The sequence below is a fragment of the Opisthorchis viverrini genome (assembly GCF_000715545.1).
Source record: "Opisthorchis viverrini unplaced genomic scaffold opera_v5_86, whole genome shotgun sequence".
Classification (NCBI taxonomy): domain Eukaryota; kingdom Metazoa; phylum Platyhelminthes; class Trematoda; order Opisthorchiida; family Opisthorchiidae; genus Opisthorchis; species Opisthorchis viverrini.
In genome coordinates, this window is record NW_008751742.1 from 668,803 (window position 1) to 690,521 (window position 21,719).

Sequence of the window (21,719 nt, forward strand, 5' to 3'; positions counted from 1 at the left end):
TTCACTCTTCATTATCGTCCAATGCTTTTACTTGTAAGTGGTGACTTAAGAAACTGCAGAAATATAAAAGTAAGATTTTATGCGAATTTCATGAAAATTCAATACCATACTTTCAGACGTTTTGCCCACACATTCCGAATAAATCATGTTAAAAATTAGGGAGCGGAAAGGACAATGTGAGAAATAAACTGAGAAAAAGTTTTTTGTGGAAAAACGCTTGTGTCATGAATTTCCTTCTTTCTGGGGAAAGGAGCTATGACGCATCCGCGCGGAGTTTGGATAGAGGCAGCAACGAAATGTTTCAAAATGATTTTGATCGAATCGTATTTTGGTGGGCGTGATGGCCCATAATAAATACAGTCTTTCAACTGGTATCCAATCACCGTAGCCACCCCGAGATTTCGATACGCTTCTAATATAATATCCTTGCCTGAGTGGACTGGCCATGGCTTAAACGTAGCAAAAATGAAATACGTTTTACACCAGCCTTTATTTGGGTACAGATGCCTCTCGCTTTTATTTATCACTATGTACATATATTCACAGACTTCAAGACCTGAGGTCTTTATCGAAATTGGAAAACGACGTAATAAAATTAAGACGGCCAAAATTGCGACAGAAATTATGCGGCTGCAAGTTGGTTCAGGTACTTCTCGATATTTCGCATATCAGCCTCAATGCTCGAGTCCGATGGATCAAGCTGGTGCGCAGCTCTGTATTCAATCAATCCTGAGTAAATGAAAGATATACGAATGTTAGACAGGTTTGCTCAAAATTATCTTTGAGTAGTTAGATGTAATTCTGAAAGAAACAAGTTCCACTGCGTCTTTTTCGGTATGCTCATAGTCCAGGAAGATATGAAGACAAGCGATTTGTTTTGTAAGAACGGAAACTTGATGTGTTTTCCTTCCACTTAATTCCATTTGAAATTCTCCCTGAAAATTGAAGCTTTTCCAAGCGTGAGTGATGCAACCTAAGTAAAGTTGATCGAGCCGCAACGAGGGGTCAACACCAAAAGGTTGTTTGCAGGACAGACGTTAACGGACAGCAGCTACTCATAAATTGTGGACATGAATCCATGCAAGCAGTCGCCCAATTGCGTGACATACGTAATTGTGGTTTCCCACCTCTTCGTTTAGTGGACCGCCACGCATGTGTCACCGATTTACGTAGCATCGACACGTGTAGCGCTGTCTGTAAACACCATAGTCAATTAGACTATTGAGTTTTCGCTTCACCCTTGGGTGGTGCAAGACATCCTATGACGTCGAATTAATTTATCCAGCTTCTTACAAATACTCGAACACGCTTATTAAGTCCTAAGAGGTAGCCTACTCATTACCCGTTCCGATCTACACTGAAGGTGAATCTGATTCTTTGACCCAGTAGTGCGCACACTGGATAGAAGGTGAAACTTCGCATAACTGGTCTACAATCATCGTTTAACTGTCGGAAAAACATTATCGTAAAATAAAAGCCTTTCTACCCCATCTGTTGAGCGCAGGACACTTGCGGAACAACAAAATGGAGTACATTGCTAGTTCAGTTAATGCAACTATAATCTGTGGAAAACCGATAATGTTAGTATCCACACAGTGATGAGATGCGTGCACTGGTCAATGACTAGAATAACGTTGTGCACCATTTCTAGTCATACAAGATCATACCTTTATTCAAAGAGGTGCACAGAGTCCAAATGATGTTGATTTAAGGTTTAACTTGCTGTCATCGGTGGACGCTGAACTGCGCGGGCAAATGATACTTCCCGGTTGCCCAGGCCGAGGAAGGGGGTTTGGTTGAAGTACCCCACCTTGAACCTTTGACTCAAAAGTCTGACCCACAAGGCAGTGGGATGACGTAGGGTTTTGTTCGGGGACCCTGACCCTACCCTCTGGCTAAAAAATCTGACCCAAGAGGCAGTGGGAGAGTGTGGGGTTTTGTTTTGGGACCCTGACCCTAGCCTCTGACTCAAAAGTCTGACTCACGAGGCAGCGGGAGAATGTAGGGGTTGCTTTGGGGACCCTGCCCGGAGCCGACGACTCAACAGTCTGACCTGCTCGGCTGAAGGGGGTTGGCCTAACCCGAGGTCGCAGGGAATAAGGCATTACTGTCTCATTCCTGATTCGGCTGCGCACAGCAGGTGCCTTTTGAGCATCACCGGGCTCTTTGGTTTTACAAGTATTTCGACCGTATTGGATAATGCGCCGGCGGTCACGGTCAACCGTTGGGCGATCGGAGTGTGCGGTTTTTGGGGCCGACCTTTTCTAACCCGTCCTTCCTCAGGGGAAGGCAGCATCGCTGCTTCCATAAATATGGACATGCTGGTCGCCTGGGGGAAACACCTTACTGCCTTCACACTCCTGTCGCAGAGGACAGTACGACTTTACCCCCAGACCGCCTCGTAGCACGATTACTGGTAGTGCGAGGTCTCGCTGCTCTTGGTCTGGCTGCTCCCCTTTGGCCTTCCTGGCATGGTTGCACCTTGTGGAACGAAGTTCCAGCCAGTGTAGCCCGCTGGATCGCTGCAGCACTCAAGCCCGACCACCACGTCAAGGTGGCAGCTTTAGGTCGGGCTAGGGGGACGCTGCACTTGCATACTGGTCATAGTTCTCCCTCCTTGATAATTCAGGAACAGATCAAAGAACAGGCACTGAAAATGAACCCGGTTATAATTGTAGCAGAGAAGACCTTTTGATGCTTTGGACTGGACACTTTTGTGCAAAAAAATTTCAGCTGCACACCTAACCAATTTGAATTCAGAAATCCGTCAAAATTTCTATCCGGGTCCAGTCATCCAAGTCACTTTGTCCATCTTTACTGATTTATGACAAATTGCAGGGACATTAGAGGTTTCAAAATCAACCCAGTAGTCCTGTGGTAATGTGTCCTAAATCCCATTTTTACCATGAAACGAAATTTGATGATTAAATGTTTTCAAATTTGGGAAGATGGCGGTTACATGGATATCGGTTTAGTTCAAAAGGTAAAGGGTAGAAACCAGGCAATTATTGAAACCTCTTACCTTCTTTGAACATCTTCAGATTGCAAAAGGCTGCCGCACGACGAGCGTGTGCACGAACGCGTGAGCGTAGATTTTGTGGCACTGCTGGGACGCATAAATCCAGTGCCGTTGAGCTATCTTCAAGAGCCTTGAAAAAGTTTCTTAGTTGCAAATGACAAGCGGCACGATTTGAAAATGCTCTTAACCGGTGTAGTTAAGGAGTGTGCATCTGTGATTGTGTCTACGTTTTTATTACTAAGATTGAGAGTGACTCTTTCGTGATGTGCGCATAGTTAATTTTTTGTTTGTGAGAAAGTGGGACTACGTTCTGAAGCATGAAACCCAAGAAAATCATCAATACCTCTAGTCTTTGCTCTCCACGTAGTCATCAGTCACGCCTAAGTATATGAAATATTGGCCCCCTTGGCTCACATCCACAACCCAGTGAGATGTTTTGATAGGGGGTGTGCAAATTTCGTCCCCACTAACAATAGTTTGATCATCCTGTGCACCGTTGCAAAAGATTTGTAAGTTCGGATCACTCCTCTGGTGTTTCCATTAGGCCATAGCAATATCCTTAAAAATCATAATCCAACGTCACATCAGTGAAAACGCTGATGTTACTGTCAAAGTTACTTTAACGGATTTATATTTGTCCTCCAACAGAGAACGTCGTGTGAGAGACGCGCACTGGGAGCAATCAATCTATGAGATAAAGGGTGAATCCGGAGAGCATAACATGCTGCCTCCGAACATGGTGTGTGGTTGGCTGTGTAAATGGGATAAGGTAGCTCCTTTGAAGGTAATTCACTAAAAAATAACTCCACTGACAATCTTATATTTGCTATTGCTTGTTCTGTACCGAGATATTTTTACCAGCATCTCAATTGTAAACTGGTGGTTCAGCTTCATCTCGTTTTTTATTCCTAATTGCTAGACAACCCAAGGGAAGCATCACGGTTGACCTATCGCCAGGTTGCTTGAGCCTAAAAACGGGGGCGGTCGAGAAGGTGAGGTTGGATTAGAACCACGGACTTTCCAGTCAGTGAGTCCACATCTTGACCACTGAGCGTTCTCGAGCTCTGAGGAAAATATTAACAATACGTTCGTTGAAATAGCAGCTATGGATTTATAGTGTTAGGTTTCACGAGCTCAGAGAGTAGTGTCATTACACCAATATAGTAGGGGCAAAGTTATAAATTCTTAAGTTAAAAAAGCAGAGAATTTGTACCTGCTCAGTAGGGATAAAAACTTTCAAGACAACTCTAAAGTGCGCCTGTACTCAGGAGTGGCAGTCAAGTTCAACTAAAAGGATACGAATGCATTTTCGGATTGATTTCAATAGCTCTGCTGTAAGCCTCGACGGCAGCCTCAAAGTCTCCCGCTCGAAACAGTGTGCTAAATTTGTGTAAGACAAATAAAAAAGTGATTACTAACGTGTCAAAGTACTGCAAACTACCATATCAAACTTTTACATTAGCATACGTATAGAAAACTAACCAGCAATAAAACTTTACCAAAATGCTATGTCAATAGCGACTCATTATTGGTCCACCTGCATCAAAGTGATCTTATATCAAGTTCAAAAATGAAAATACATTTAACCGTTACACTATGGTCCTTCGTGCGACCTAACGAGGATGAAAACGATATAATCTGGGGAAGTGCCTGAATGCCTCAGAGAGCCGCGACCCTAAACGCCTCTATACACGGCCCGTCATTTATTAAAGAGAAGCTACTGGGATCACTGGATTTTGGAATAAAAAAACAGGGACAGGCAGGCATAAACATCGGACTTCAGCGGAGAAAAGTCGGTCCCAAATAAATGTAGGCGCAAATTTTACCATAACAAGACACGCACTTTTACCACACCATGGCGTTTTGACCGTCAGCTTGTTTGTCATATTTTCGACTGAGCCAGTCCTTTCTCATAAGAATCGGTCTCGTGGATTACTCATAAAATTCATCCCCGTCATTGACCAGTGATACCAAGATTGATACACACCGGTGTTTAACTGTCACACAACTAGGAGGGTAGAAAGCCACATTAAAGGGTGAAAAGAATGGGGAGCAGTGGGGCTTATTGCATGGAAGATTTATGTCATGAAGCACCACTTCTAACCGTTTTAAATCTAACCCCATTCTGAAATCCATCTCAATGAATATGCGAGTGATTTCGATTGCTCCAGCAACTCAAAGTATTTGTGACCTACGGTTTGCATCTGAACTTTCAGTTAATTCCGCTGTTTGTAAAGGACGTTGTTGTGGTTTCTCTCTGTATTTTTTTAATTTTTGTAGGGCTTTGTGGCTGTCTTTGTTGATCATTCATAACCTAGGTGGTGTTTCTTTTGGGATAGCCCTGGTCGATTTATTCGATTTAGTGTTGCACAGAGTAAGACGACGATGTCACCTCTCGTCATTCCAAAAGAATTAATTAAGAATTTCAGGATATTTCCATGGCAATTGCAATCAGACCGAATGAAAAGGAAACAACGATTCAACAGTTCCAACTTTTCCATATTATAAATTTGAATCACCACTCATTTTGCCCTTCATTAGGCATATTGGGTTGACGCATTCCCCAGGTTTCCATCCTGCTTACCGCATATATGGACGCCAGTTTGTCCATATTTTGTGGTTTGCTGTCACTTTCAAATTTACTTGGTGTTGGTGGAATTCTAAACCAAAGTTCACCTAATACCTGGTATATGGTATTCTTCATTATATACTCAATTAGCTCCTATTCAGACGGATACGATCCATAAAATTCATCCTAACGGACTCTTTTTAAACAATACCTCGAATTTCAAAGGACAATTAGATCTTAGCGTCTGTGGGGTATTTGGTGGCGAGAGGTAGAAGCAGATGCTTCATTAAAGTAAAACGCAAGTTGGAACGTGCACTAAAGTCATCTATTTGGTTGTTTCCTGCGACCGAAAGTTACCCAGACTTCATCCCCCACACTGTTCTGTCTTCAAAACAATGTGTCTTGCTGCTGAGAACAGGGCCTGTCTTTCTTCCATGCCACTGCAAGTGGTTATCTCAGATATGGAGTTTATATGTTTCATCGTCATCGAATTGACTTCTGTTCCAAAGAACAAGTCAACATAATCTTTTAACCGCTATTAAAAGTGTACCTTGGACTGTGGACAAAACGTGAACATTTGGCGCGATTCTTCTGATCATCAGTATCGTCCATTAAGTCCCTTGCCTGACGTCGTTTCCCAAGACAGGCATGATGAATTTGTTATGAACAAAGAGATGCACAAGGCTATTTGGCTGTAACTTTTTCGACGAAGCAAAATACGATTTGGCAAATCATAACATCATTAAGGTAACCAGAACAAACTTTTCTACATTATTAACCGTCTGAATGTTATAAAGTCTCTGTGAGATGACTGTTCGAAGATGTAGGGTCAAGCCGTATTGCTGATACCCTCCTTTAACTTTGTCACTTTGAGACTGCTCATTTCAACATCCAGTGCGATAGTTTTCAGATTTTTAGCCAAGATAACCACTGGGCTGCGTTTACGCTGGCGATTCAGAAACTCAGTGTGTTAGGTGATGCCGAAGTGATAGTATACATGACAGTAGTTCTCAGTGTTTCAGGTCCCATCCATCATTGTCCGATTACTTAGTCTCTTCTTTAATTTGCACCTTAACTTCCTTCTTGTTCAGTCTCTGCATAGCCTCAGTGTTTTCATCTTATCTAATCGTCGTCGCATATCCTAATGTAAAAAGGTATTAACTGTCAATCCTGTCTCGTTCTGCTCTTGATAACAGGTCCCACAGATTCCTCACCGTAAGTGGGGATGCAAACTTAAAATTAGGGAAGGTAACCACTTCATAAAGTCGTTAAGTTCCGTGTTGCAAGTTGCATTGATTTTGCAATTATATGGCCCTGGAGGCAATCGCCCAAAAATCTGGGGAACAACTAAATTTGGCTTCTGACTATCCATCCGATGAAGTATGGAAAGCCATACCACAGAGAAGCTCAAATTTCAACATCAGTCGAAAACACTTGAAACTAAAGGAAGCAGTGAGTCACATCTAGGTAGACCCATTTCCGAAATGATTACAAAAACACAACATTGAGACTTGAAGTGTCCAAAAATGTGCAGAAAGGAACACCCAACTCATTGAAACATGGATAAACCATCCACCTTAAGAAAGCTCACAAATGAAACATGGCTGGAATGAAGCAGGCGAATTATGACTGGAAAGCTCTTGAGGTTTTACCAACGGTTTACGTTTATAAAACTTGCGAGCCATATTGAATAAAATCAGGTGGCGTGTGCTAAAATTCCTTTAAGATATAAAATAGATGCGCAGTCATTCTCTTTGGTCTTGTTTGGAAGCTAAGGTGTACAATATAAATAGATTTTACGTGATACCAAAAGGGGAATTTCAGCTATGTCCAGCTGCAGACTGCGCAGGATACCCACTATTCCAACTGACCAAGCATCTCATAACAACCATAAAACCCATGAAAAATGTAGTGCTCCAGAGTCGCACGATGCCACAACTGATTTTTTAGGGCAAAGGAGGCTCTGTCAGCTTTGGTAAGGCTTCTGTGCACACCGGTATAACTCTTATTGATAATCGGAACCATGTTAAATAGTTGCTGAAACAAAGGACTAGTCTCAGTAACCTCACAACCTCTTCAAAACAGGAGAGCACTGAAAGTCTAGAGCTATGGCTAAGCTATACTAATATTGTTTTATACTTATTTTTATCTTGCTTTTTTAAAGGACTGAGGAATGCCATCAACTTATACTAGCCGGCAGTTTTGCAAGATATGATGATGGTGTTCCCTGGTGTTCATGTTTCTATGCAGATTGTCTGGTAGAACGTTTGAAGATGAAGACTATCCTGGTTTGATACAAAATACATAGCCTTTTGCCTTTTTCATTTTATTCTGGTTATTTTAGTGTTTTAGCTAAATAACCAGACAGGGTTTTGCGGTAACTTGGTGTCTGTGTTTTCACGTTGTTGTTGCTGGAAATGGTGATGATACCAACGGCGGAGATGATGAACATGGGACATAAGGGAAGAAATGCAAATTTCATCAACCGAATGAAAGTTGCAAGTAAGTTCACATATGCGACCGATCGGTAGTCTGAGTGCTGAGAACCCTTTATGAATGCATACCTTACGAGAAGAACACCAGGAATACTCCTCTTCTCAGCTGCAGCAAAGCGACAAGGTCTCACACACCTCGTAGATGCCTCCACACTTTCTGAACGCCTACATTTTAGGCGCTTAGTGAGAAATGCAATTCGCACCATCCGTGTAAATTTTGTTTACGAGTTAATGTTGTGTACTATTTGACATGGCGGGGCGGTAAAATTACTTACGAGTCAGAGTAGCCAATTCAATCATTTTCTAAAGTCTAAATAAGCTCCACTTTGCTTTTACTCGTCAACTCAAGCAAACTTTCGTGTTTACGCAATGCTAACTGAATCTACAACCAAAAGCAAAGCGGCCATAGCTTGCCTACAAAATTAGTCTAGCTCGTTGTGTCAATTTTCAGAACTCACCTTATTATCCTCCACAAACAGCCGTCTTGCTTTAATCTGCTGGCTTCCCGGTGTTTTTTTCGATATTGTGACATTTACGTAATTGTGATACGTAAACATTAACAGATTTCTTTTATTTGGAAAGTAAGTATGGCACTTACAGGGCCCTTTGGGAGATGCCCGCTTATACAGAGATGCCTCAGGGAGACAGGGTTTTCTGGTTAAAACTAGTCGCCACAGGAAATTTATTGCATGTTGAGAGAGTGATTGTTGGGGAAACCGGCGTGGTTGTGTTATGGTATGATGTCGGTGAACTGGTATAAAATTCAAATGCATCACCATAGACAATGAAATTCGAATATGTGAGAAACGTACTCTCCTTTATTCCGTAGCCACTGTGGATCTAACTCCTTGTCTGACATTTCTTGATCACCAACAACTTTTTTCAGCATAGCTCTCCTGTGCTCTGCCTGTTTATTCAACCACTGCGGTACGGAAGAAAAGCAACATCTTAATCTCATGAACGGAAAGCCACTGTTTTACCATCTTTTGATATACAAAATGCATTTTGATACTCCAGCGGAAACTACAGACAGTTCGAAGTATACATTTGGCGATCCCACTGCACTAGCGAATAGAAGCCAGTGCGACATCAGTAAACATCACGTTTGCATTCATCCGGTAAAATGACCGTCCAAATGCAAGATTCGAGTTTGCCGATGGTACCGCCTGGATTACCATGAGATATTGGTGACATTAACGGGATAAAACGTTCTCGCTTTATTATTACCCTCAAGAAGAAGGTAGGTACATGGCTTGTTTCTTCATGGATGTTGTACGAAATTGGAGATACCCATCTGGCTATTTACATCAGACAAATTTTAACAGATGGCAGCGTGGTTTGTACAATGGTGGTCACTTAATGTCACATCTATCACGGTTTCAGGGCTAAAATTCCGAAATGCCCAGTGCTGAGGCAAGCTTTTGGACAGATTGCAGCAGCATGGTGATTGACCATACAGTTTTCCACTCCTGTTAGCCTGGAGTGTCAATAAGCTGAACCCAGGTAACATCTTGTGAGTGTTACATTCATAAACGTGATGACAGTTCTGCCTGAGCAGGACTGTATTCAGGTACTAAGGGCAGCATCACTATAAAAAATAATGAATAGCGTATTGCAGGTCGAGGTAGATACACGATTTCATCCTATGGAATAATTCTGAACACAAAGGGATGTGGGACTATCACTTACGATACATTACGCAATCCCCTCTACTTTTTGGTATTCAACGTATAATGTAGCACTTGTTGGAAAATGAATAGAAAATGAATAAGATAGTGACTTGGGATGCTGCTGGTCAAGTAGTGTCGATTTAGTGGTTAACTGAACGAAGCATCAGCAAGCGTATTCAAACTGTCAAAAGCAAGCCGGGTAAAAAGTGATCCGGAAACTTCGCGTAAATAAACGCATCCGTCGGAAGTTTCTAATGCTGTTAGTAGGAAATCTAATTCAGTATCTTCCAAGGCATCTGAGAATAGCCAGAACAATCGTATGGATTTACTATCAGGCTTCAAATAAACCCTGTGATAGAAATGAATGAAAAGACGACTGAGAAATTCATGAATTTTGTTTATCACAATTAGCCGGTCTTTTCACCAACCATGCTTCGCCACATAGCTGGAATTGCCCAGATGAGCTCTTGACCTATCAGGGCACCCAGAGGATATGGTGCCGGTTGTTACCAGGCGTAAAAATTCTGCTCATTTATCCTCTAGCCAAAGGTACTAGTTTATGACAGACTATGTATTATGCGCCTCTGAAACAAACAAAAACGTATATACCAATCTGTTTTTCTAAAGTTGTTTTGACTTTTTACACATCTATCGGCTTGTTGTACAAGTCCTTCTGTTACATCTTTGTATCGCCTTCTGCTTATACGAACTGCCATCGCTTCAGCTCTATGCTGTGAAGGTGCTCGGCATTTTAATAAATGACGTCATCCTCCCCAGTCTTAGTTCCCATTTCCAACGAAGGCAAATTGCTAATGGGAACTAGTCTGCGATAGTGAACATTCCAGAAGCTCGAATAAATTCGCGTGACCTAAATATCCCTGCTTTGACTAAGTGACTAAGTGAGGCTGATGTGAACCGATGGAGATTGAGTGCCATAATCAAAAGTCTCTAGTCGGGAACAATTTTTTCCATGGACTCATGTTGCCAGACTGCTCTCCGTGAGCAACCATACTCTGAGGCATCCATACACTGTGAGGCTGTCGGCATAGTATCTGTGACAGATACACAGCTAGCGCACTCAACTGTCAGCACTAGGTTTTAGCAACCTTTTGAACACTTGCACACCAGATAGAGAAATAAGGATATGAAATTCGACGATGTGTGGCTGATTTTTTTCCGATATATCGGTTGATCATCTGATTTAGGTGTTACAGCACAGTTAAGGGTATGACGGAAAAGTCCACATAGTCTGAGTTGGAAAGATCCATTAATGAGGACAGGGGACACACCATGATAGAGTTCAGACTCATAATTTTCTGGTGTAACTGAGAGCCAGCTGATTAGTCAACCAGAGGAAAGGACTCAATATACACTAAGGTCCCGCAGAAATGGAAAGCCACCTTTCATGTGCATTCAAGTGGCCTACCTATGGGTTTTTATTGGTGAATATTTTTATAAGCAGAACCGCAATGGAAGGAAAAAGCTCCAAAAATAAATGCAAAATAAAACAAGAATATGACAAACTGGAACCTGAAGCACATCACACTAGACAATACAACTATATGAATATATAAGGGATCACCCTTTGAAGACTGGAACTATTTGACAGCTGGCGTTTAAGAATAACATTCTACATAACACAACATGATAACTTTCTACGCCTTTCGAAAATGATCCAGTGATCCAAACTACAGTGACTGGGACACTTCTTAAGCAAACGGAACTAAAAACTCTAAAAGCCTGTGTGTCACTACTGCCTTGCTCGGAGCGGCGCTGTCACATCGGGAGACCGTTGAACATCTTGTTGTCTACAGTTTAGCTCTTTGGTTTGCAGAGGGCCTATGGGGTCAAAAGTGGGACAGAGCCCGGATGGCTTGTGTTCGGACCCTGCTGCCAAGTGCGCTTCGACGACAAAAGCGCCCGGGGTTGTTCCTGTAATCAACTCACCGTTTTCCAGGGGAAGTTTGCCATAAAATGGAGTAATTAAGAAGTTACCAGGAATCCATCATGAAAGCGAGACCTGTATTATATGTCGTTTTCTAACTATTGGTTCTCCTCAATCTGATTTGTTTATAAGTTTACTTTTGTGATGGATGCACCGTTTTTTATGTCACTGCTTTACGTTGCTGCATCATTTGTGTTGTCGGATTTCCACCTGTTTTACGAAGCACTTATGTTTTTTTTCATATATATTTAAAGAAAGCCTTGCATGTTATTTCATAGTAATGATATCATTTGAAACATGTGGGGATTATTGTCACATAAGTAGCAAGATGAAGGCTTTCATCAATTAACCTTCATTGACGAAACCATCTGTATGGAAACCCTAGAAATGGAGCACAGTTTATCGAAACCTCAACCATTTACTGTTGTTGTTGATAAACATTGCTATTCTAAACATTGGACAGCCACCAGTGTCGCTGTCTGAAGCGGTTTGCCTTCGAAATAAATGGCTTAACTGAAATTTTGGAAGCTTTTCATAACGAGTTATGACCATCCAAGTATAGGTATCCACGCAAATAAGACACTTTGGTTCCCGTAGGTCTTCATCTGCTCCCGTATTCGAAAAAGTCTTCCACAACAATAGTTTGGGTTCACAAGGAGTTTCCTTCTTAGCTGATACCGCTGATTTTTCAGATGAAGTGTAGAAGCTGAAATTTCAGTTACCTAGTTTCGTAAACCGAATTTCTGAGGGGCTTTTGAAATGATCCTATTGTCCTGTGCACGTATTGCATCATTATCTGCTTCCATACCAGTGATTTTGCAATCTAGTGTCATTGGTTTACTCAGTTTACTCACCACTCACAAGCTAGGCATTCTCCATCGTGATAAGTGGCGTGCACCATGAAATCAAACCAAGCACGAATGCGGTCAGCATTGGTTGTGGTTATCGTAACATTTGCTGCTGAAAAAGCCTTTTAGAGACTAGATATCTCCCTCTTCATTATTATATTTTCATCATGGAAACGCCCATTACGCGGACATGTAATTGTAGTCCCAGTAACTAAACATCAGGTTAGATCTGGTTAACACCTTGGAGGCGAATGCGATGGAATAGCATTTTAAAGAGCAGAATATGAATGAGGAGAAAAGCGATGGAATCTTGCGGAAATTTTATAAAGCTGCAGATAAACTGACAGATGCGTGTCACTGTTTCCAATAGGCAGCATTCATTTTGAGATTTAGGAGATATTAGAGCACTGTAACTTAATTGAAAGCATTTAAAACTGACAACATTGAGGATATATTTGGTGAACAAGGTCCTTCAGTTCAGGTCTTCGCTACACATCCACACCTACCCATGTTATTGTGTTTACATTACCAGCTGCATAATATGCACAGAAATATCCCTGAAGAGCGGTAAGCTTCCAAGCTGCACTTGAAAGACCGTCATATTTTTGGCAAAAGGTAAGCAGTTGACGTGCTGACACGTGAGTGAGTTTGAGTAAAACACAGGAGGGTGGAAAAGCTATCGGTCACCGGTCTTACCTTTTGGCATGATAACTCATCTGGCAGTAGATTCACTTCCGCTCTCTTGGTTAACTCTACCAAGCAGCCTAAAAAGATGTGTCGCCGAAACACTGCTGAGCCACTTCCAAGGCAGTATGCCCACCCTTGCAGCAGCTAATCTGACAGAGCTAACTTACAAACAATGAAGGGCCAGCTCAGATGTAGCTGAGAGCACCCACATAAATATTGCGATGTCATTAAATATCCGAAAGAAGAAACCTTAATCGAGGAAAGCGCTGTCCACAAGTAGGAGCGATTAGTAAGCAGTCACAAATTAGGCTTGCGAATTTTCTATGAACACCAGGCACGAATAGGCACGAACTAAATTGGTACTATAATGGACGAATTCTTTTAACAATACTCACTTCCACTGAAGAAAGGGTTTTCACAATAAAAAAAATTCACCCACCCCTGATTACGCCATTTCTGTAGGACGAACACTTCAATTCGATTAGATGCAGTTAATTGTCACAACAACACTAGATTTTAGGGGCGAAAACCAATCTCACTTCATGTTTCTAACATACATTGCTGCAGAATACACTAAGCTTTGTTTGGATGCATACGTTTTAAGTTTTTTTGGTTGTTAGTGTCTAAATTTATTCCCAAAGCCCTATGCCTAGGCACACATTTTCCTTCTTCCAAATGCTAAAACATTCTAGAACATTGCTAAAACAGCTGCTACATGGATCACACTACATCCACGGACTAAACATTCACTAAGCAGCCAGCACCACTGAATATTTTGAATCAAAAAGTCTAAAGTCCTGGTGATCAACCTGGATATATCTTACTTCGTTTTATCGAAAGTTAATACTCTTTCCGTCAAATTATTGTCAAACACCTGTGTCTCACTGTCGTTGGAGGCATAATCATATTCGTCCTCAATTAATTGAAATACACTATGAATGGTGGCCAGCTTACACTGATTCGTCAACTGTGACTTGTGTCGACGCTGTCGTCATCGAAAACTTTCAGCACTTCTCTTCTTATTCTACGATCCAAGAACTACTTGCGGTGAGTGTTGAATTTGGTAAAACCAGTGTTTCCTATGGTAAGAACGCGACAGTGGTAATCCAGCTGTTGACGCTGCATGGGGATGTTTAGAGGAAGTTTCATAAATATAGTAATGTGTAGGTAGAAAGTATTGTGTGCTTGAGTAACTACAACATATTCAAAACAAAGTGAATACTTTCACACTCACCTCTTCTTCTTCTTGTTTTACTGATTCGCGTTCAGGAGTGGGGAAAATGCGCGGCGTAAAATTCACCGTTATGTTGGTGGATGTTCGTACTGGAAGTTCAATCGGCTTTTCGTTCAATGAAAGTGCAATCCTCTCCTCGGGACCTGAAAACACTAACCATGTTCAAAATGTTTATAGTTAATTGAAAAACCAATTACTTTTAGTTATCATTATACGTTGCTCCGTTATTTCATTTGCAAGCTGCCGGGCCTCTATGATTTTTTGATCCAACTGAAAAATATGAACTAAAAATGAGTCACATACTTGAGCCTTTTCCTCTTGTTCTTGTTGATGTATTTTAACGAGTTCCTCTACCGCTTTCTCACCGGCAAATTTTTTTTCGGATTCAATCCGTTCCCTCTCGTCCGCTTCGAGCTAACCTTTTAAACGTAAATCTAGCTTTTAACTTACTTTCATCACTTTGTTCAATGAATCCTTTTCTCCCTTTCTGATTTCTTGCAATTTAGCCTCCTGTTTTGCCTTCTCCCGCTCTTGGTGTTCAATGATCGCCTCATTTCTTAGTTGAATTAATTTGTGTTTGTCCTCTGTTATTATAAAGTTTGGCTAATCAGAATCTGAAAGAAGTTGCACGATTTGCATACTCATTTCTTCAGATAAGAGACGCCCCCAAATTTGAGCCTCAGCTTTCTTGAGTACAAACCGTGCCTGACTTCCCGATAGTTCCACACGGGATTCATCAACCAGTATGGGATTCAGAAGTATGCATTCAAACATATAAGGCTTGATCACCATCTATTACGGAGAAAAAAGACTCCACATGAATGAAAAGGAATGTAAACTGGCATTGTCCATGAGGCGTTTTAGCGCTGGTGACTGACATAAAACATTGATAGACTGATAATGCTTTTTGAAAGCCAGTAAGAAGCCAAAAGCACGTATTGGTCAGAACTGCTCTACTTAACCATCTGTGCCTATGAGGACATCAGTAATATAAATCTCAATGGGCGGGACCAGTACATCGCGAACCAACATTGATTGTAGCACTGTCGTGAATTGAAGAAAAAATAAACCAAAAAAGATACCTGGTACTAACCTTATGTTTGAATCCCACTTGCTCATCTGCGTGTTTACGTACCTACATTTTCAGAAGTTAGTCAGATAGATTATTTACCATTTTTGACACTGTCATCATCATCGTCACCGTCATTGACGGAATATCATTAGTGTTCAAAGAACGACGCTTGATTGCAAAAAAAACCATTTTTATTTAAACGCTTTCTAGTGAAGGAAAGAAAAAGTTCAGGATCTTTTTCGTTTACACGGAAGTGAGAAATTGGAGTTGGGCCCCTCATGTTAGGTGACACGTACTAATCAACAGGCAGATGAGTTATAAGACAGTCTAATTAGTTTGTCTGTTTAACAATGCGTGTGTATTATTGGAACATTATGAAACAACCGGGGGACCGCTAAAAGCAGGACACATTCCGACTACATTTTGCCGTGTACTTCTGTAACGTTAAGTGTAAACGCTAGATGAAGAGGTAAAAGGTTTAGCACATCCGATTAAATGAGAGTATTTATTGGTCAAAAGTGGTTAGAAGACTCAGTTCAAAGATGCTCAAGTAAAAAGTATTTTAGGTTTTACTGGTCAGCTGAACGAACAATGTGATGAGAGCGTAATGTGAAGTAACATGCACTTAATCTAGGAAATGACGAAATTAGACAAAGAGCTCTGATTCAATCGGTCGGTCACTTCAGTTCATCAGCTACAGACCATGCACCATAGGCGCAGTGCTTCCAGATGATTCTGATTTCTGGGTGGCTATGATTCAGCTAGTCAGTTTTGTACAAGTCACGGGCTGCTTAAAAAAGTACTGCTACTACCTCGGCAGTATTACTTCTGTGCTGTAACAAAGAAACCATCACAAAATCAGTAACCATATAACATGGTCAGCGTAAAAATGATATCAGTCTGCATCGCACCTCTGCTGTTTGGTTTCAAAGTTTGGAGTTTTTCGAGTGTTGCTTTCTATAAGTGTCTGAGCGCTTCACTTTTCCGCAGAAGGAGTGCCTGTAGCTCAGAGTAAAGCAGCAGGTCACACTGGATTCGCCTAGAAAAAGTAGAGTATTTTCTTCGATAAGACGGAAAAGTCCATCGTCCCTTAACGCTACTGAATATAATCAATACTAGCATTGAACGCCGGTCCCATATATAGCCGTCTTCAAATGACTGGCGATCAAGGATGACGTAGTAATTCTCTTGGAATGAGAAAGAGATGCCGAATCATCAAGAAAAAGATATTAGGTTGTATTCAGTTGAGTTTTGTGTCAAAACCAATTTTGTGTGCAGATAGGATGCAGTTACTTTAACAAGCACGGCACTGCCTCAGTTTCTTGCAGTACTTGACAGTGAATTTGAATGAGTGACATCCACAACTTACATAACATTGAGTGGATAAACCCTCAGCCTTATATTGTCTAAGATGATAATGTGATAAACTCTATTGAGAACAGGCCCTGTCTAGAAAGTGTTTCAGTCTTGTTGGTAGTGTGAGGAGATTTGGGACCTTTGTGAGTATTTCGTGGCCACGAGTGGCCAAACGGTTGAGTTCAAACTATTAGCCGGGAGGTCGCGGGTTCAAGACTCTTAGGAGTTTTGTGAAATGCACACGGCTGATGATTCTCAACAAGGATGAAACAGCTGCACAGTGCTCCTCGGCTTCTCAGCACAGATTGGCTACACTTACAAGACGAAATCCACACAAAAATGTTTCTGTCTAATAAATGCAAAGCTTAAATGTGAAGTAATTACCCTGACCACATCAGATTTAAGAACAGAATTTTCGACAATACTTTTTTTTCCGGTCAGCATCACGCCCAGGAGTGCACTCCTTTCACTTCGGTTTGTTAACATGGTAGACCTTATGTGGGTGTGTACACCTGCTGATGAAACTTGCGTATCTATGTATATCCTGTGCACACTGCAAAACGTTTGTCACAAGTAGTGATGTCAAGAAAGGATGCAGCCTGTTTGTTATGTTGAAATGCAGGAACCACTAAGCAAGCCAAGATGCGTTATTTAAAACAAAAGGGTGCATTTTGGACTTTATAGTTTCAATACCGTCCAAGAGACATTAGCTGACTTGTAATACTAAAGAACAAATAGCTTCTCTGGGCTATTGAGAGTCCGTACGTTCAATAAATCAATATATAAGTTAGTGAAGAGGTTTCATGTCCACACGGGTCTACATAAAATTTGGTTTTAACGCTTCATTGTTATCATAATCAAATGTAAAAACGTGTGCTTGTAAAAAATTATAGCTACTGCAGTTGTGATCGCCAATGATATGGAAAGATAAGATGCTTTTATACGCATTAAAGGCTATATTTCAATACAGTAATACATTAATACATTAATAAAGTAGTACGCAAATAAAGGAGTTGGAGCGGACTTTTCGATGGAGATACCGGGATGAGGGCCATTTACTGGAGGCAATAGCTTAGATGTACAAGCGAAATTGAAGGTATAACTGCCCGACATTGTTTTAATCCTTGACAAAAATTGTTCAATTGTAGCATCCTTTTGGTGTCTAACTGCCATGCCGCCCGGAGGAATAACAAGGTCTGAGATACTGCCTCGTTACCCAAGCCTAGATAGGGGAAGTAGAGAGGTGGAGGTCCGGTTCGAAACAGAAAATTTGCTCTCTAACCACTGAGTCATCTCGCTCCATTTCTATTCGTTAATGTATCCCGTCTTGGTTTCTCTATCCAGGGAAGCAACAATGATCAGCACCTCAGCTGAGTTTCCTAATGATGGCTTTTATACTTCGCTGACAAGTCATTGTTTGACATCCGCTAGTTCGGTTTCACCCTTTGCATGATTGTGCAACCAGGGCTATTAAAGGAAGTAGGTCAACTGGTATACGGAGCAATTTACAAAGCTAGTGCAACCTCTGAAATGCGATTAGTTCATCTACCGTGGGTCAGTTGCTTCTTCCCAAAACCATTTAACGTATTTCAGCATTATTGATCTGCTGTTCCCACCAGACTCAGGTAATGCTCCACAGACATCCATGGTCACATATTTATAGATGTTGACGTCCTTGGCGCAAACTGACCAGCTTTCTTAGCCTTATAATGGTATGGAATGCACCAAAGCACTGTAAACTCGATCTTTGCCGGAAAAGCTGATGTCACGCCTAATCATCATCATCGTCATCATCATCATCCTCATCATCAGTGTTCAACAACCGGGCCTCACTGCCGTACAACCGTGTCACGCCTAAAGTACGGATGATTCAAGTTTACCAAAGCTATGCTTACCTTATAAATTCTGATTGAAATACCGTCTTTGGCTATATCACCGTGATTAACGCAGCTTTTCAGGTAGAGAAATTTGTCTGCTGCCTCACTCATCCTATGAGTAAGCATGACATTGAGGGTTGGGTCCACGCAGTCTTGTAGTAGCACATTACAAATAGTGATTTTGGAGCGCCTGCCAAACCGTGGGGCAGAATTATTTCGATTATAGAATATTTGTCGTCCGAACTAAAATAGCATCAGATTATAGAAGTGCCATATCGTTTGCTCAATTGATATTTATGAGCAAATCCTTTGTGAATGTTTTGACACAGCAGACGTTACAGACTTGAAGTGACGATGAAGTTGAAAAGCAGCATGAAAGAGGATAGTCTTGGCTGTTTCTACCCGATGTAGTGAACTTAGGCGTGAACTTCCGTTAGATTTTTCTGAGCCATTTGGAGTGACCCTTAAAAAGGGTCACGAAATTATGGAAGACACCTTTGATCCATAGACTGCTGTAGTGCCTGACTCGCTACAGAATCAGAGGAAACTTTCAGGTCGGAGAAGACCACCGTTGCTGGGTGTTAAAAACAGTGCATTCAACGAATACTAAGTGGATAAGACAACAGTCTATTGAATGCTGAATAGGCTAAACTGACCTGTTTTTCTGACTCTCAGAGGGCTTTTAAGTAACAGTGGTGATAATCAGTGGTGATAATGCAGCAAAAGCTTAGCTACCTGTGACCAATATTGGCCACCAGTATCCATGTGTTCAGTGAGGAACATATCATGTGGCAGTCAGCGCACTAATTAGGACATTTCGACGGCTCACCTTGATGAAACGACTCGTGATCATTACTTCTTTGTCCTTTTTTGCCAGGCCTCTCAACGGCACTTCGATAGATACTTCCTGATCATTTTCAAACCATGAAAAATCTTCTATGGCGATATACATTTTACGCGCCAACTAGAAATGCAAGGTCATCATCAAGGCTCCAGAGCAAAATTCATGTTTCAAACATTAAAACAAAAGCTTTCCGTTAAGGAGGATAATTCGCAGATTGACTGTTTGATACACAGGGCGGAGGCTTCTGTCCTGTCGGTCTCGTCCGGTCGGTTTTGTTCTTGTCGGTCTGCGGCTGTCGTGCACCTGAGGGGCAGAAGTGAAACGGGCGTAGCACTGCTCTCTAATTTACCGCTGGCGATTCGCACAATGAGTTCGATTTCTCGAAATCTACGGCATTTTCAGACATGCCACTTCATAGTGTAGAATGTCTATGTATAATGTATATTCTCCGTTTTATGCTAGGAAGCCCTCGAGGTTCATCGCTTAGGAACATGGAACAATCCTCAATCATAGCGGACAGCCGAACGAGCCTAACCGACGCACATGACTAACATGCTGCTAGGTATACACGATGCCTAACTAACTAGCTACATAGAGCCTACGTCGATCGAGGATGACAGCTGCACTAGCATAACCGACGCACATGAATAGCATTCGGCTAGGGGTACAGGATGCCTAAATAAATAGCCACATAGAACCCAAGTCGATCAGAGTGGATAGCTGAACGAACTTAACCGACGCATACCCGCATGAGCCATCGTCGTGCCGGGATACCTTGTAAATTGCATTCTTCAACGTGTTGGAGTGGTGCGGTTTGTGTTTGAGAAGGCCATTCACCTTCTCCACAAGTTTGCTCGTCACATTACCGAAATAAAACATTCCGGACTGTGCGTGTATGGCCGATATCCGGTTAATGGACACCAGCGAGCTGTAAGATAGGAAAGAAATCGAGGATCGGTTCGGCGCAGAAGCTGCAGGTCTTGCCGCAATCTGTGTGCATGTAATACGATGAACATAAAACCTACTGTATAGCGTTGTTCAGGTAAGTCATGCGGTGGAATATGTGCCGGCTGTTCGCAGAGAGCGTATATGACCAAAAATACATGGATATTAAATGATATGTGCGTGCTTCCTGAAGGATTTGCGGACATGAAAATAGCAAAGCATCACGTCACAGCCGAATACGACCCTCGCCGCATGCATTTGCGCCGCCAACTTGTGCATTATAGAAGTCTTGACTGGATAAGTTTAGCCCATCATTGCCTTGAATAAGTCTAACAGTTTACGCATGGAAGCAAATTGTTCGCTCCCTACGAGTGCATACATGACCAGACGCCCGGTTCCCATACCGTACGTTATCGAGAAGGTGTACAGCTTATATCTACATGCCGATTATTAGATGCTTTAAAAAACTTACCCGATGTTGTTTATTGCATGCGTTCCGTCTACATTTACTACATCTGGAAATCATCGGAATAACGCTATCTGCTGCCATCGGGAGAAACATATGTAGTTGTAGTGACCTTCCTCTGCCTGGCACAATAACGCGTCCGGTCTCCCGAGGTTTTGCCAGTACCGAAGGTATATCATCTGCCACATTAAAACCCAACTATGTGGCATCTACTTAATATAGGTGGTCGACATTTCCGGCGGTCGTTGCATATGTCCTGAGTGGTAGTAATCTTGTGGAATTCATCCGCCACAAACTGCCGCACCTCACACAAAGGCGTTTTTATTTCGAAAGGGCGCTGCGTGATCCAACTCGTCTTCAGCTAGCCGTCGATTGACTGGAGGTCGGTCGTACAGAAACTGTGGCAACTTGTGGTGGTGTTCAAAATGGGAGGTGACTGTCGGCTGACACCATAGCCTCTGTAGACAAAACCGCACTGGACAGCTGGTGCTTCGTGCACATTTTTTGGAAAATACGCTCGGCTTACAAGCTTCTTCGGATTTTACGGCTTTCCGTTGGTCTTGGAGGGCGCCTGCTGCATTTGTATTACACCCATTCATAACGCAAATTTGCGTCCGTGTTTCGATCATTGGATGATCGCACCAATACCACAAAGTTATCCTTCATGTATTGCTTTGATTCTCAAATGTCGT

General features: G+C 41.9%; 2 protein-coding genes across 2 annotated transcripts in view; one reads left to right on the plus strand and one right to left on the minus strand.

Moving 5' to 3' along the window:
• Window positions 1–19,672, plus strand: part of T265_04902 (hypothetical protein) — a gene marked incomplete at both ends in the record, with an annotated part of 43,533 nt that extends 23,861 nt beyond the window's left edge. The window contains one exon of the mRNA XM_009169762.1: window positions 19,650–19,672. Within this exon, the coding sequence (XP_009168026.1) occupies window positions 19,650–19,672 (23 nt within the window). The remainder of the gene's footprint in view (window positions 1–19,649) is intronic.
• On the minus strand, window positions 488–19,646 carry T265_04901 (hypothetical protein; the record flags this gene model as incomplete). The annotated part of the gene is made up of 10 exons (XM_009169761.1): window positions 488–729; window positions 3,023–3,201; window positions 4,319–4,399; window positions 8,896–9,005; window positions 14,468–14,610; window positions 14,665–14,737; window positions 14,771–14,881; window positions 14,918–15,051; window positions 15,109–15,259; window positions 19,602–19,646. 10 exons carry the CDS (start codon window positions 19,623–19,625, stop codon window positions 623–625), a joined length of 1,113 nt encoding a protein of 370 aa, XP_009168025.1.
• Window positions 19,673–21,719: the final 2,047 nt, after the last annotated feature.